The 16708-nt window shown below is 43.6% G+C and overlaps 1 protein-coding gene across 1 annotated transcript; it reads right to left on the bottom strand.

Annotated features, from left to right (window-relative positions):
• Positions 1 to 1349: 1349 nt before the first annotated feature.
• On the bottom strand, positions 1350 to 3004 carry LOC124656151 (E3 ubiquitin-protein ligase WAV3-like). Its single transcript, XM_047194948.1, has 2 exons — positions 2962 to 3004; positions 1350 to 2875 (listed from the first exon to the last, which is right to left on the bottom strand). Exons 1-2 carry the CDS (start codon positions 3002 to 3004, stop codon positions 1350 to 1352), a joined length of 1569 nt encoding a protein of 522 aa, XP_047050904.1.
• Between the last annotated feature and the right edge of the window lie 13704 nt (positions 3005 to 16708).

The following is a 16708-nucleotide window of genomic DNA, read 5'->3' as shown; positions in this document are numbered from 1 at the left end:
CTTCTTAGTCTCGCTCGCTGTCTTGTTTTACTTGGCCGAAGCTGTTGTGCCGCAGCATGTACTTATGCATCCTTGTTGAACCTGAGGGCTTTATTAATTTAAAGTCGGGCAGTCCCTGTCTTTTATCTAAAAAAAAGCAAGGTTATTGCCATGCACAATCAATTACGGCCATTGTCGGTCCACACTACGGTCCAATACCTATAGCTTTGGAACGCTGTTTTCCAATGTTCAGTTGGTGGACGATAATGATGACTCTTTTGATTGGATTTGGAATGATTTCAAAGAGTTCTCGGCCGAGTCGGACTACATGGCCTTCTTTGAGGGGCACACGCTTTGGCCATGACATGTATCAATCTGGAAATGCAAAGCACCCCTCAAATTCAATCTCTTTACCTCGAAAGTGGCGTGGAACAAGGGTTGCGCATTTGAGAGGATACTTTTGCATGGCTTAACCACCGATGATTCTGGCACTTTCTCGCTTGCAAGATTTCGAGAGAATTCATCATCATCTTCTTCAATCTACCTTCTACGGGAGCATTGGTTTGAAGTGTTGAGGGGCTTGGGACATCATTCTCTAGCTCCTACATTGGTAGATTATCTTCTCGAGTGGTGGCCGAGAGCGATTGACACTTAGTCGGTCAAGCTGCAACCTCAAGTGTGACACCTATTCCTTTTGGTTCTTAGGCCGATTTGGATTGAGCGGAACAATAGGATCCTCAAGAACAAGTTGAAGAGGGAAGCGCTTTTTCTTGATGCCATGGCGGGGTAGGTGGATAGGTGGAAATTAGTGGGATCATTGTGAGGTGTACACTTTCTTGTTTGGAGGGCTTTGGCCTTGCCTGCATTATTTGTGGATCTTTATATTGATTCTCCCCTTATCTATAATAAAAATGCATGCATTTTTGCATGTTCCTAAAAACCAACGACCATGGAGTGGGTCACGAGAAGTGAAATTAGTGTGAAGAAACAAATACGACAGCTAACTAATTGACGAAGTGGAATGAAAGTAGGGAAATGGACAAAATAGGTAGTACCTTCGTTCGAATGAATAATACTTATATATTTCAAAGGTCAAAAAATGCGTAAAATTTGACTATTTTTTAAAATATTAATACATACAATCCAAAAATAACACTTAGATACATCATGACATGAAAGTTAAACACGATCGAACGATTGGATGTTGTTTTATTCAACTGAAGTAAAGCTGTCACGAGAAGGTAAAATGAGAGCAATGAAACAACAAATACGGCGATCAGCTGAATGTCGAAGCGGAAGGAAATGGACAAAATAGATAGATGATAAAAGGATCGAGATAGTGGGCGAGACGAGATGCAGTCGGCAGGCAGCTAGTTGTTGGTGGGCGTGACGAGCTTCTCGATTTCCTGCAGCGCCTGGATAGCGGCCTTGATGTAGAAGGCGAGCGGCGCGGATATGGCGGCGAGCGGGTCGGCCGCGATCTCCTGCTTGACATCGTCGTCGGCGGAGGGCAGCGGCGCGGTGGGGTCCTTCTCGAACTGCTTGGCCTGCTCGAGGTAGGTGTCCATTCGCGGCGTGGCGAAGAGGCGGACGGCGTCCATGTCGCCGCCCCTGGCTGCGTATCGCTGTCGCCCGTGCGACGTCTCGGAGGCGAGCGCGTATGGCCTCCCCTCGGCCTCGTAGAGCTCCTGCGACTCCATGAGCCCGAGCAGCTGCAGCAGCTCGGCGCGGAGCATGCCCACCAGCTTCTGCCCGTCGTCCAGCACGATGTCCTCCAGCGCGTTCTGCGCGTCCGCCAGCTTGTACCGCGCCTCGTCCAGGTTCTGCGCGTCCGCCAGCACCCTTGCCTCGCCGATGGCCCCGGCGTGCTGCCGCCGCGCCATCTCCGCCAGCACCGCCCGGGCCTTGCTGCTGGTGGGTGCCTCGGACGGGTTGGCGGTGCGGTTGATGAGAATGTCCTGCGGGGTCTGGTTCTGGAGGCCATGCTGCGCGGTGTAGCTGTGCTGGGCCTCGGCCAACGGCGCGTCGTAGTCCGTCGTGTCGGTGCTTTCCAGGAGCGTGAGGTTCACCGCGACCTTGCGCGTCTCTCCGCTGAAGAGGGTGCCGAACTTGATGGTGATGACGCCGGTGTCGCCGTCGGTGGTTTGCGTGTAGTCCGTCCCGGGCGCCACGAACATGGTGTCCAGGTCACGGGGTTCTTCCGTCTTGGGCGTCAGCGTGAGCTGCACGTCCTGCGCCACCACCGTGAGGAGGCCACCCAGCAGTTGCGAGAAGGGCGCGCTCACGTTCCCGCCGTCCGGCACCGAGCTGAACGTGCCGCCGGGGGATTTCCTGGCGACGTTGCTGAGCAGCGCGTGGTCGGCGTCCTTGCCGAAGCCGAACGTGTAGACGCTCACCGTGCCGGGATCGGGTCGCGTGGCGTCGGTGTCGCTGTTCTGCTGTCCGTCGGACATAAGGAAAACGTTGGCGGTGCGGGCTTTGGTGGTGACGCGGCCGGCGATGACGGACAGCGCGGTTTCCATGCCGACCTCGATGTTGGTCCCGCCGCCGGCGACCAGGCCGTCGATGATGGCCTTGAGGTCGGTCTGGGCGGCTTGGGTGATGGAGCGGAGAGGGCAGAGCCTGGTGGCCGAGTTGGTGAAGGAGACGATGGAGAGGCGGTCCACGGGGGTGAGCTTCATGACCACGAAGTGCATCGCTGTCTTCATGCTCTGCAGCTTGGTCCCCTCCATGCTGCCGCTCACGTCAAGCACCGCCACCAGATCCAGCCCTTCCCTCACGGCCGTGGAGGATGTGGCGTTCAGCTCCACCACCGCCGTCACGGCGTCCGCCGTCAGCGCCACGTCGTCCTTGCTGTAGGTCGGCGTTTTGATCGTCACAAGCCCCTTGGTGCTCCCTGCATGAAATCAAATTCAATTCCTACATCCATGTAGTCCATACAAGAATTTATCGATCTAAAGCTAACGACGTCGACCAGTGTACCTGCATTGGAAGCGGGAGGCTTCTCATCGTCGTTGAACGCCATGGAATAGCTAGAGATCAATCGGTCGACACAGAGAGGAAAAGAGCAAAAGCTAGCTAGAGCAGACCACACACTTATATAGCTCCTGCCTGATCTATGTTAGATGTGCATGCATACCTTCCTATATATATATACACAAATAACTACTAGCAGGAGGCTTCCCGGCATGGAACGATCCATGGATGCATCTTCTTCTTAATTATTCAGAAAAACCCTCTTCTTTATAATCAACGCCTCTGGAGACTTCGCAATTGCTCTTTAATTGTGTGTTTGTGGCACTCCATACCTTCCTCTTTTGCTCCATCTCGTATGGTACATGCATATGTGGACTGTGAAAATGATTTCGTGTGGTAATCCACCAACTATTTGAATTTGCACATAACACTTCGGTAGATTATTGAAAAAATGACCAATCAAAATATACTTTACTAGGTTGTAGCAAAACTATATTGTGTTGGGACAAGAAGCGCATTTCCTCACAAATTATGGTTTTTGCCGGAACCGAGAATAAAATTAGATGCCAGTCAAGTCCTGGATGCGTTGAATTGTCTAGTGACTCATGCTGGTCGAGGAGCTATACATGGCTTGAAATTGAGAATTTTCTAGAGACACAGGTTATAATTGAGAAAAAATGCCTAGACACAGTTGGATTAACACTAGTAGAAAAGAGGGCTTTGTTTTTTTTTTTGCTTCAAAGAGATTTAGCACCGGATTTGGCATGAACCAGTGCTAAAGGGGGTCATTAGCACCGGTTCGTGCGGTCAGGGGATCCGCCGTGGTTTAGCGTCGGTTCGTGCGGGACCTTTAGCACCGATTCGTGCCACGAACCGGTGCTAAAGGGTTGGCGTCGGCCGTGAACCCTCTAGCACCGGTTCGTGTTACGAACCGGTCATACCTCCATCCTCCCCGTGGATCGCCTTTTTAACTCTGTAAAATAGAAAAGAAAATGATAGAAAATTAAAAAAAATATAATCTTTTGAGATTCCCGTATGTTACGCAACCTACTATTAGGAAAAATTAACAAATTTGATTTTCGATTTTTTTGCATAAAAAGTTTAGAAAAAGGTAAAATGGCATTAACTTTTGCCTACGATATCGGAGAAAAGCGTATAATATATCGAAATGATTGTGGGAAAAAGTTACATCCGAATTCACCGGGGTTTACCCGGTTAGCTAATTTTTAGATTCACAAAATTCCAAATTAAAATATGAAAGCAGGAAGATTTTAGTTTTTTGCTAGAAATTTAGGATTTAATTTTTTTTATTTTTTTAAATTAAAATTAATAATTGCATCCTGCATAAAGATTACTATTACTTTTAGAAGATTATAAGATTTTCAAATTTTCAGGTTTTAGGTTTGACATTTTTTAAAAAAAAGTAAAAATTGAAAATAATTAAAAATAATACAAATTATAAAGCTAATATTTATTTATTTATTCAAGACTATTATTACATCATTACTTTTGTTTATTAAAAGAATTATTTGAAATTCAAACAATAAATAAATATGACATCGACCAACATGTTAGTGGGATTGATATTATACTAGTATCGCGCGAAGCACTTAGGTGCGGGACGGGAAGGAACTTGGAAGTTAATCTTGCTAGTGCTAGAGTAGTGGAAGGATGGGTGACCGAGCGAGAAGTTTGAGCACGATTAAGTAATTTGACTAGAGATAATTACAGTTAGAGACTAAACTTGTGAAATAACTAAAATATTAGAAATTCTAAAAAAAAGAAAAAAAAGAGGGAGTGGAAAATAATTTGATTTTTTTTACGGTAGCGGGGTTCTACCGCGGCAGCGTTTTGGGGCGTTTTCCTGCCGCGGCAGACCTTTATACGAACCGGTGCTAAAGGTCCTCTCGCTCGGACGCTCAGCAGCCGCCACGTGGTGCCCCTTTAGCACCGGTTCGTAACTGAACCGGTGCTAAAGGGGGGAGCGGGCTTTAGCACCGGATACTTAACACCTGTTAGCCATCCGGTGTATATGACTCTTACCAACCGGTGCTAAAGTCCCGTTTTCCACTAGTGTGACCTCACGATTCCTGCTACCGCGGGAATTGCCACATGGTTTGCAACTGAGATTTGGATGACAATCAGCCGAATAAGAATCAAGTTAAATTTCGCTCGACTAAGCACTAGTCATTCCAACAAATTAATACCTAGAACGTTTTTTTGTTAAACTATATAATAGTTCAATTGCACACTCGTGAGAGAGACATATTGGTGCTTTTAATTTGGTCAATCGTCTAACTCGTGACTCCACTTTTAAGATTAGTCACAATGAGAAGTATCATATACTAGTATCATGTACATTATACTAGTTTGTGATACCACCTCCACATAGTATCATAATATGGTACATACTTATATCATATTTAATGTTTTGTAGAATCTTAATGCAAATATGTGTACATGATGTATTTGTCATGAAGTTTTCTAGGTTTATGTGTCATGATACGATACCATATTATGATACTACTTTCATCTCTCACCTCGTTAATTGATGTGACACATCAGATTTTGTCAATATGACATGCATGATACTTCTATTGGGGCTAGTCTAAGTACACGTAGTACACATTGTTCTAGAGTGCTCACAAGCATGTTGTTGTGTGTATACGTCTGCTTGCCTTGCGCAGTTGTTAAAAAACAAATATCAATTATTATCACCAAATAAGTTTTAAAAACGAGTACTATTATGTGGTCAAAAATCGTAGCTAACTGCACACTTTTAACAATTGCTAGAACAGAGGGCACGTCCATGCTTGGAAACCTATTAAGGGTTGTTCATTAAGTCAATCTAAGAATGGAGGCATCATGCTTGTTTTGAGGATCTATTAGGCCAAGTTTGGTCTCTTCCTCCCTCCATATCCATTCGTGGTGGCCGGTTCAGTGAACCTCTCGTGTTGGCCAGTTCGAGTGATGTGGTCATGGCATGCTTGGTTCTGGTGTAAACCGAACGAGGAGGTGTTGAATATGTGGTATATTGATCGTTAAAAATAAGTATGTGGTATATTGCCACGTTGCATCAGAGTCATTGGCCGGTTGCTGGTACAATGGGTGATGAAAGGGTCCACACCTTCAAGATTATGTGTCATGCTATACTCTAGAAATTTGCTTTGTTTTTAGCTCAGTGTCACACGGTTTTTGCGCCGTGGTTTCTATCCTATTCCTAACCAGTTCTTCTGCCCCAAAGTACATCTATCTCTATCTCTACTATATATCTCTATCTTTATCTCTATCTCTATTTTATATAAAAAGGAGGAACTAGTTCTGTTTCCTTCGGTTGAAGCCTTCGTCCTACATAATTTTTATCTGACCATTTTACCCTCCCACTGCACCATCAAATAATGCATCAAGCAATTACCGCATCATAAATGTTGTCGGCCATGAATTTCAGGAAATAAGAACTACATGAATACAATCACCATAATTTCAGGAATTACACACCATTACACGCCATCAGGGAAACATGAATTACAAGTAAGGAAATTATATTACGGGAAAGGTAAACTCTGATCATGCAATTTCTCCAAAAAGTTAGGAATATCAGAGATTAATTGCGCGGATATTAGCGGGGAAGGTTTAGAACGTAACTGCGGAATGAAATCTCTTCCTTCTCTACTTCTTTTCAGCTTCATTGGGGTCGTGTGTTTTCGGCGGCAGCTTCAGGGACGATGGCAGCTTCGGCGGGAGCCGGCCAAGGAACCGCCGCGGCGAGGCCATGTCGTTCCCGACGCGGGCCTCTCCATTCCCAGTCTATCATGCGTCAGTGCGTCGATTCCCTTTGCTGATTAGGTCGCGAGAGGACGGCGCATGCCTACATGTGGCCGGGCTGGAGTTGGCGGGGGATGCCAAGGGGTGGTGTTGGTGGCCGCTCTCGTGCGTTCTACAGCGAGCGACGAGGACGGAATACCGCGGTGGCACGCTCCGAGATGGCACGAGCAAGCAGCCGACCGACCAATGATCGTTCGTATTTTCTTCGTCCAAGGTAATTGCTCTAAATCCACTCTGGCGGAGCTCATGTCATCACTGCCGAGACCGTCGTGACTCGCTGGACAGCGGCAGTGAGCATCCATTCTGATTTTCCACAGAACCAAAATGCTTTATTGGTTCAGAATTTGTCTAGGAACAAAAGCAAATTCTAAAAGGCCCTGGGAAGCAAGAAGGTGATGCGCAGATCCATTTTTCTGCACTTCTCTGTCTACATCTTTGTGTCAATTGGTCTGGTCCTATATAGTGAAATTAGCATTCGGTAGCACGGACGTTAGATCAGTTCAGAAATCACCCCATTAATTTGGTTTGGTGCTTCATCGTGTAATGCTAATATGAAAATAAATTCAGTCGGCAGATTCGACTCGCGGGTCGATTACTGAAGATTGTCAAAACCAAGTTGTGATAATCTTGGCTATTGTACAGATGTATGTATATGTAATTCTTCATTGCCTTTCACACATTAGATGTAGAGATTTAGTATATCTCCTCTCAGTTCAATCTTTATCCTAATGCATTATGTACCCTCACTAGGAATCAATCAAGAAACCGAGGGGCTTAATACAATGACATCCAATCAAGAGGGGTAGATAATGGTGGAGGCCGTGGCACATCGGTTGTGATCGCGTTGTCCTTCCCAAGCCGGCAACTCGTGGAGAAACGGAGTGTGAAATGGTATAGTCGTCGGCGTCCAACCGCTCAGGTGATATGCAATATCTAGCTGACATATGCAATACCTAGCCGACAAACCTAAGGTGGTAAAAATGGCACTTTCATTTTGGTTAGATGTAACTTGCAACAAACCTATGAGGAAACAATACCTAAAAAAAAAACCTACGAGGAAACAAATGGCACTTTCATTTTGGTTAGATATATATCCCGCGAGCGGTTGCTGGCTCCAAGGGCGGGAGGCCGTCCGCTGGCACGAGGCTGCAGCGTGGGAGTCCACCGGCGGGAGGCTGCTAGCGCAAGCGCGAGACTCCGTCAGTGCGAGGCTAAGATCGATCAGTCGGGGATCCGATGGCGCGTTTTTGAAATAGGAAGGGTGGAAATAAAAAAATGTTTTCAACTACACTTCCGACACCTAAATGACAGAGGGGTAGTATTGTTTAGTTAATTGTTATGAAAAATTCTGCAGAAACTCTCAGGTATTTTAAATCTGTTGATGTTACAAGAAATTTGTCCAATGCAACATAGTTAATGCGGTTCTTTTTTCCCCACTTTTATTAATGATGTACTAAGGTGGAGCAGTGCAAATTTGACTGCATACTTCCTACTGTTTTGCCCATGGACTAAACCTAAGTAAATTTGGTTAGTACATCACAAAATTTGACATCACTATGCGATGTTGTATCAGGTTACGTGAGATGGCAGACTTTTGAAGCGATGACAATGCTAAACCAAAGGAAAATGAAGGGGGTGGAGATAACAATGCTAAATCAAGGGCAAATGAAGGAGGTGGAGTGGAAGAAGAGGCCGCAAGACCTGACATCTAAGAAGGAGAGAGTCGATATTCATCCATATATGAACGGAACCATATTACTCCCTCCGTCCCAGTTCGCAAGGCAAAGTTCCAAAAAATATTTGTCCCAAAATGCCTCACCTCCTAGGCACATTTGCATTTAATGTAGAAGTAAAACTGATTCATTATTGCATGCAAAAGACTCCTCCTTTCGTATCCCACCGTGTAAAACGAGGGTCATTAGTACTTTGCATGCACCATGTGTAGTTAAAGGGTAGAAAATAAATTTCTTTTTAATTTCCTAATTAATTGCAGCGCCGATGTTAATGTTTTTACGTGGAAATTTAGAGCCAACGAGAATTCACCTTGGGCCAAGATATTTGAAAACTTTGCATTGCGAACTCGGACGGAGGGAGTACTTATGTTCCGCACACATTTATGACGGTGGGTAATTTTTTTATTATCCCGTGGCAACGCACGGGCATTTATGCTAGTTCATATAAAAGTACACAGCCTCAATTCCGTATTTTTACTTTTTCTTAACCGGAGACAACCTGCAAATTAAACTAATCCTTTTTTAGCTTGTATTCTGTTTAAATCTGTGACAAGTATTTAGGACAGGAGGGAGAACAACATTTACATAAAATCACTGAGTATATCTATATGCCTCTGACTACCGACAAGCTCTCATCATATGTGGCGCGACAGCTAGCGCAAGTTATATTTTACTACAGGTGATCGACATCAACTAGTTTTTATCGTGATCAAATAATAGATTGACAGTATGCAATATGCAATTCGATTTGAAATATGTGAAGAATTAAAATACAACACCGCTGAGTCTTTCTTAGCGTCTTAATTAATCAACATCAGGGCTGGCATCGTGTGCGTGCGGGCATGATATGGACACCGGATAGAGACATGCTGCCGAGTAGAGCTGGCCGGATACATATCGCCCGGTCATGAAAGCATTGACTTACGTTATTTCATGAAAAACATTAGGACACAGGAGAGGCAAGCAATATCTAACACGCACCTCTCGGGTCGGTCGCTTGCTAGGGCGACTCCGGAGCACCGCCAAAAAAAAACCTAGCTAGCCAACCCGCACAAGCCCCCATCCCCTGTCCGCCGCCGCTAGTGGCTGTGGCGGAGCCCATCCATCAAAGGAGGAGGGTGGTAGAGGCTCTATCCGGTGGCACGTCTGCGGTTGCGGAGTTCGGCATGTGCGTTACGACGACGACACTGGGTACTGCAGCAACCAGGCACGATTGCGGGGGTCTGGAGGCGGAGCTCGGGTGCGGGGCACCACGTTCGGCGGCGGCCGGCACGCGCGGGCTTGATATGGACAAAGGCGGGGCCGATCTAGGCCGAGCCGTCTCTCGCCTAACCTAGCCTCGTCTCGCTGCCTAGTTTTTTGAGAGGCGATGCGAGCCTCCCAACGCTACCCCTCTAGGGCCGGAGGTGGATGTAGTTGTTTCTCTAGTGGCGACATCGGTCCTGCTCTGCCTGGTCTTGACCACCTCGTTCTCAGATCTGGCGAGCTAGGGTGTTGCTGCGGTGGTGGATAACGTCCTCCTTCACCGGTGAATAAGTGTTCGAGATAGTGCCCTTGAGGCAAATAATAAAGAGAGTTTATTATAATAGTTGATAATAAGTTCTATGGCATGTTATAGCTGTATCAATCGGAAATATTGGTACACATGTTGTGTGTAAACAAACTAGGGTTCTTAGCAAGCTTTATGTGAACTAGCTTAGTGTGGCCAACCGATGATCGAGGTTTCCCGATCAGGCACATTTATGTCAATTGGTAATGGGGTCATGTCATTGGGTGAATGATACAGTAAACATTCCCAATATAAGTATTGCAAGCACGATCAAGTCACAAAGTTAATAATTGCGATAATTATGAAACCATAGTATTGCATAAACATTCCCAATATAAGTATTGCAACACGATCAAGTCAGAAAGTTAATAATTGCGATAATTATGAAAGCATAGTAACCTAACCCTTAGACCATGAGATCATATTTAATCACTATCACTAGAGGCTGCTTTGAGTCCATAAACCGTCACAACGTAACAAGGTAATCATAAAGGTGTGCGTTGGGTAGTCTGAAGGGATATGTTGAAGCGTATGTATCAAGAGCGGAATTTGTTCATCCGCGTGACAGGAGATACTCTGGGCTCACTCGGTGAGATTATATCCAAGTTGCAACACATGACTAGGTTATAAGGATAGAATCACATATGAACGATATGAATGGCCTTGTCAATAATGAAATCAAACTAAGTATGCTGATATAGATGATCATGTCTCGGACGAGTGCCGTTATTAAAGTAACAAAGGGAATGGGACTCGAAGTTTTGCGGTTCAACGATTTATACATTCGTAGAGTACATGGGGTTCATTATGGTTCTCCAGACCCCCTGGTGATCATTGATCGGAGAGGCATCTCCATCATGTCCGTGTTATTCTCGAACCGTAGGGAAACACACTTAAGGGTTCAAAGAAACTTATGATGGTCTTGGATTCGTTGGAAATACTGGAGAAGAGAGAAGACAGAATTGGAAAGGATTCCGGGAGAATTCGAAGTGCGTTCGGAGTGGTTCGAGAGGTGTCTCTGATCATCGGGAATTAAATAGTATGTATTACGGATGCATGTAAAATGCATGCATGTACTTTGTAGTTTGTTGACACATATTCCCACATATTTGCAACATATATGATATTATATCCATGTTTTATATTGATTTTTAGGGATTTAACAATGTCCCTTTTTTTTGGTTATAACCCTGCAGGATAGGAAAACCATGTTCGTGTATTTTTAGCTTTCGGGGTCCTAAATGAAGTCAAACGAGCTAGAATTTTGGGATGTCAATATTTCATCAAGAAAAGCATCTGGAGCACTTGGACCTCAAGAGAAGGACCAGCAAGGCCAAACGTAGCCATGTGGTACTCCTAGTTGAGGTGGGAGCGCCACCTTGGGTCTTTCCCTCCTCGGCCGTTCGATTTGCTTGATTCTTTGGCCCACGGACTCCGTCCAACCTAAAAACCTCTATATAAAGGATCCCAAGGCTTCCTTGAGGAGAGCGCCGCATAAACACCAAAACATAGCTAAAACCAGCGAAGATTGGAGGGGGAAACTACGCCAGAGCCGCCGCCGGAGGGATCTCTACATTGTCCAACATCTCTACCATCATCACCATGATGAAGAGTAAGTAGTATACCTCTTGGCTATAGGTTTGTGGCAGTAGCTTGATCTATTCTCTCTTGTTCTTCATAGATCGTACTGTATGAACCGCCCAACATTATTATGGTCATATATGTAATTCCTATGTGGTGGATCTTATTGTATGATTTGATATATGAGATTATAACCTATTATGTGTAAGATGTGTTGATAGATGCATGTACCCCGTTCTTAAGTACTTGTTCTGATCCAACTTGTATGCAAGAGCATGTGTGGGGAGAAGTGTGTATTAGATGGAGTAGCATGGTGGTACTGATTGGATAGTGACAACAAATTGAAGATCTATTATGGCATTTACCTTTCTTTTGATGCCTCACTAGGGATAAAGTGAATTCATGTGCTATGATTATCATGTGACAACTTGATAATCTTTTTTTTCAAGGTAGCATATTTTTGATTCAAACATTATGTTAAATTACTTAAGACTATACTCTATTGATTCTTAATTCAAGATTGCTTGGAGTTTTCCCTTTCTTGAGAAGTATAAGAGAGATGTGTTGCATTATCTCTATGTTAGGACGTGATACCCATATGAATGCTTATAAAAGACATGTTGAAGTTCCACCAATATTATGTCTTTGATGAATTGTTTGCGTCCACTACAACCTAAAAGGAGAATAGACAAGTTAACCCATGAACCTGGCCCGATCCAGTTTAAACCATAAGAAACACTTTTCCAACACAACTATCACACTTTACATGTTCTGCCATTTATTATTTCGAAAATAGAAAAAACTTTCTCACTTGCAAGCACACAAACCCAAAAATAGCCACCCTTTCATTGCCTTTATCTTGTTTGCTTAGTTTACTTTACTTTAGTTACATTTATATTTTATATTGCTAATACGAAACCTTGTGCTTGACAACCACATGGTGGAGTTGGAGACACAAGACAAAAAACTTCACTTTGCAGGTTGCTAGAAGAGGAGAAGAAGAAATAACCCCTTACCAATTCCCCAAGAGTTCGATATAAATCCTCGAGTCACCCTTGTGTGGAAAAGACGCTTGATACAACACTGTGCAGCTGGAGTCCCAACGAGTTGGTACACACAGAGTTGTTGCCATCAAGAACTTTTCTGGCACGGTTGTCGGGGAATTGAAGAGCTACATCATAGTGGTTGCATCAAATTCATCTTCATCAAGTTGGAGTGGGCACATCTTCTGGCGTCGTCAACACCAAATTTGTACAAACACGTAAGATTTGGGAGGTTGCACCACTTTGAGCTTTTCCTTCTCCTATAGATTTTCAAAGTAATTTTATTTGTCTTTTTCCTTGTCTTTTTAGTTTTCTAAAACATAAAAGCACATAAAAAATACATTCAACCTTTTTTGCTTGTAAACATGAGAGAAAGAGGTACAGAACTTTGTGACTACATAAACACTCCTAATGACCAATTCATTGCTAGGCCTATCACAATACCTGAAATAACGGTTGAAAACTTTGAAGTAAGTCATGGTATATTAAACATCATAGCTAAAGAACAATTTGGGGTAGGTGCTAGTATTGATGTCTCCATGCACTTGCGTGACTTATGTGAAATTTGTGACATGTAAAAATTTAAAATTTGGAAAATGGCATTGTCAAAATAAAACTATTCCCATTTTCACCTTGACGCAACGCTAAAGAATGGCTATTATCACTACCTACTACTAGTCACGGTGGGCATAAAACCCAAAACCCGAAGCTCGAACCCGAATTACCCGATCCCGGAAAACCCGATTTCTGCATCGGGTGGCAACTTCAGAAACTCGAATAAAATTCAGGAAATTTGGGTTTCTGTCCGTAGTACCCGAACATCCCGATTAGCCCGAAGTAGTTAAGGCCCGGTAGGAAATCTCGTTCCTTTTAGCATGTTAGCGTAGGCCCAGCCCAACATTCCCATGTACAGATGTACTCGCGCACCCTGTCCCAACCTCATCCCCATCCCATTCCCAGCCGCCAAAGCTCCTAGCCGCCATTAGATACTCCGCCACCACCAATCCCAGGAAGCCCGGCAGTTCCATTGGCGGCGTGGCGCGCATGAGTACGTCACCTCCGGTCATCTCCCCTGCTGCATTTGCCCGCCCAACCTGCTGTCCCCTGATGGCCTGATATGGCGGCAGCCCCGACGGCTTTTGGTTGCCAACATCCAACAAGTTGGAGACACCGCCTCGCGTGGCTATCCGTAGCATCTACAAGGCGCCATCTGCAACCAAATGCGTCCCCATGACCTTCCTTCTCCATCTTCTCACTTCCTAGATCGAAGCCCCATCATTCGTGATGTGTATTCCAGGCAAATCGGGATTACCCGAACTCGGACCTGAATTATTGGGTTCTCGAAATGTTGGGTGTCGAAAATTTCAGGAAAATTCCGGGTGTCTATTCTAGAATCCCGAATTTTGGATTACCCGAATTACCCGTCCTGAAATTTCTGGAAATCCCGAATGACCAGAGTGAACTGCTAACATAAATTATTGGGATGACCTCAAAGAAGCTTTTATAAATAAATATTACCCACCTTTTAAAATCCTACAACACAAAAATTATATCCTATCATTCAAGCAAAATGACAATGAACATGTAGCAACATCTTGGGAACAAGTTAAAAACATACTTAGAACTTTCCAATCACATGGAGCAAATGAATGGACAATCCTACACACATTTTACAATGGGTTAAACTATATGTCAAGAAGCATGATAGACTCTCTTGCATGGGCTGATTTTATGAGTAAAACTGTACATGTACCTAAAACCATCCAAGAAAACATGCTACACAACCATAGTCAATGGCATACTGAAAGAGCACCAAACCCATATAGGAAGGTGAGCTCTATTGAATAATTTGATCCTTTATCCAATAAAATGCATGCCATATTTGCCTACATATCAAAACAAAACCTTGATAATGTTCCCCTACAAGAACTAGCTGGAAACAGAAATGAAAATATAGATGTCAACTAGATAATAAATTTTGGTAACAATGGATATGGGAACAACTACAACAACTCTTATGGTAGGCCACCATATGTTTCTAACAAATACACTAGTGGTAATAATAACACCAATGATTTAGAAAATATAATTACATCTTTTATATCAACACAAAAATGAACTAAGTAAAGAATTCATAGCTAAGTTTGAAAGACAAGACGCTTTAAATGAAAAGGTGGACCTTCTAACACAAGAAGTTATGTCTTTTAAAAATCTCATCCAATCCCAAAAGAAACATGAGGAAACTATTAAATATGTGCAAAAGGTAATAGAAAAGTCTTGGGACACCCTTAATATGACGAAAGAAAGAGAAAAAGAAACCACCATGCTAGAATCATCAATGATCACAAATGATAAACAAGTAGAAGAAGTTAAAATGATAAGTAAAACAAAAGAACCTCTACTTGACCTTGATAAATGCAGTTTGTATGAACTTATCAATATCCTACAAAAGTTTTCTAATGACCCATCCATTAATGTTCATCAAGCAGTTTTTGGCTCATATACATAGCAAACTATGTTATCAAAGAAAATATAGAAATATATAACGATTAAGCCATCATACCACCAAAGCTCGGGGAATGCTTGGCTCGCCAAAATATTAACCACTATTGGCAAAGAGATCCATCATGCTATTCTAGATCTAGGATCTAGTGTCTCTGTGTTATCAAAAGAATTATATGATCTACTAGAACTCAAAACCATGGAAAAATATTTTATAAATCTTTTGCTTGCTAATGAATCAACCAAAAATGCTTTAGGAAAAGTAAATGATATTATGGTTGAGTTACATATGAATTTTGTGCATGTTGAATTTTTTTTATCATAGACATGGGGAGTAAAACCTATAGTACTATAATTCTTGGAAGAACTTTTTTGAGAACTACAAGTGCAATCATTGACTCAAAGGAAGGGAGTGTGAAGTTTCAATTCCCACATAAGAAATGTATGGAACACTTTTCAAGGAAGAAGATGTAGCACCAAGGTACAAGCGACCACATGATCTCCATATCACTTGAATCAAGTAAGTAAAGCCTAGCTATATGGCTATAAACCCGTTTATTTATTTTTATGCATGCTTTATGTAGTAAAAGAGTCCTTTGTAGTGTCTTTGTTGTAGGTTATCAATAAAGTACCAAGTAGAACCCATTTTGGATGCTAGAAACTTGTTAGAACATATGGAATGGCCAATTCTTACACAACACTATTTAGTAGAAAGATTCTTTGATTTTTTTGTAACTCCGATTGCTCTCATATTTACACTGTAGTTGCAACTTTTCAACCTCTATATGCAATTCCTGACATGTCTAGTTGTTCAAACTAAATTTGTTTTGCTGCTATTGAAAATCTAGACAAATTCTTCCCACTAGTGTTTGAGCCATTCCTTCGAGTCCCAAAATGATTTTCCATGAGTCTTTTGATATGCTAGGAATGTGTAGGACTTAGTTTGACCGGTCAACTATATAGCTGGGCTGGTCCATTAGTTACGTGGGCCGGGCCTAACCTCTAAGGTTGACTGGTCAAAACTTTAATGGGCCGGCCCACTAAGCATGTGGGCCGGGCCGAATGCACTCAATTGACCGGTCAACAGGCAAAAGGGCCGGCCCATAAGACATGTGGGACCCACTTTCCTGGTATCGGGCCGACCCATTTACAAAGTGGGGTCCACATTAAAGCAACTGGGCCGGCCCAAGAAGTTATTGGGCTGGCCCAATTAGCATGTGGGTCCCACTTTCCTGCTATCGGGCCGGCCCATTTAGTACGTGGGGTCCACATTTGATCAAATGGGCTGGCCCAACAAGCCAGTGGGCCGGGCCAAAAGCACAGGTGGGTCCCACTTTCCTGTTAAAGGGCCAACCCATTTAGTATGTGGGGTCCACCATATAGCAAGTGGGCCGGCCCAACAAGATAGTGGTCCGGGCCAAAACACAGGTGGGTCCCACTTTCCAGTTAAAGGGCTGGCCCATTTAGTATGTGGGGTCCACCATATAGCAATTGGGCCGGTCCAACAAGATAGTGGGCCG

Source organism: Lolium rigidum, chromosome 5 (assembly GCF_022539505.1).
Source record: "Lolium rigidum isolate FL_2022 chromosome 5, APGP_CSIRO_Lrig_0.1, whole genome shotgun sequence".
In the NCBI taxonomy this organism is placed as follows: Eukaryota; Viridiplantae; Streptophyta; class Magnoliopsida; order Poales; family Poaceae; genus Lolium; species Lolium rigidum.
Note: the sequence above shows the minus strand (reverse complement) of the source record. Positions and strands in the feature narration are given on the sequence as shown.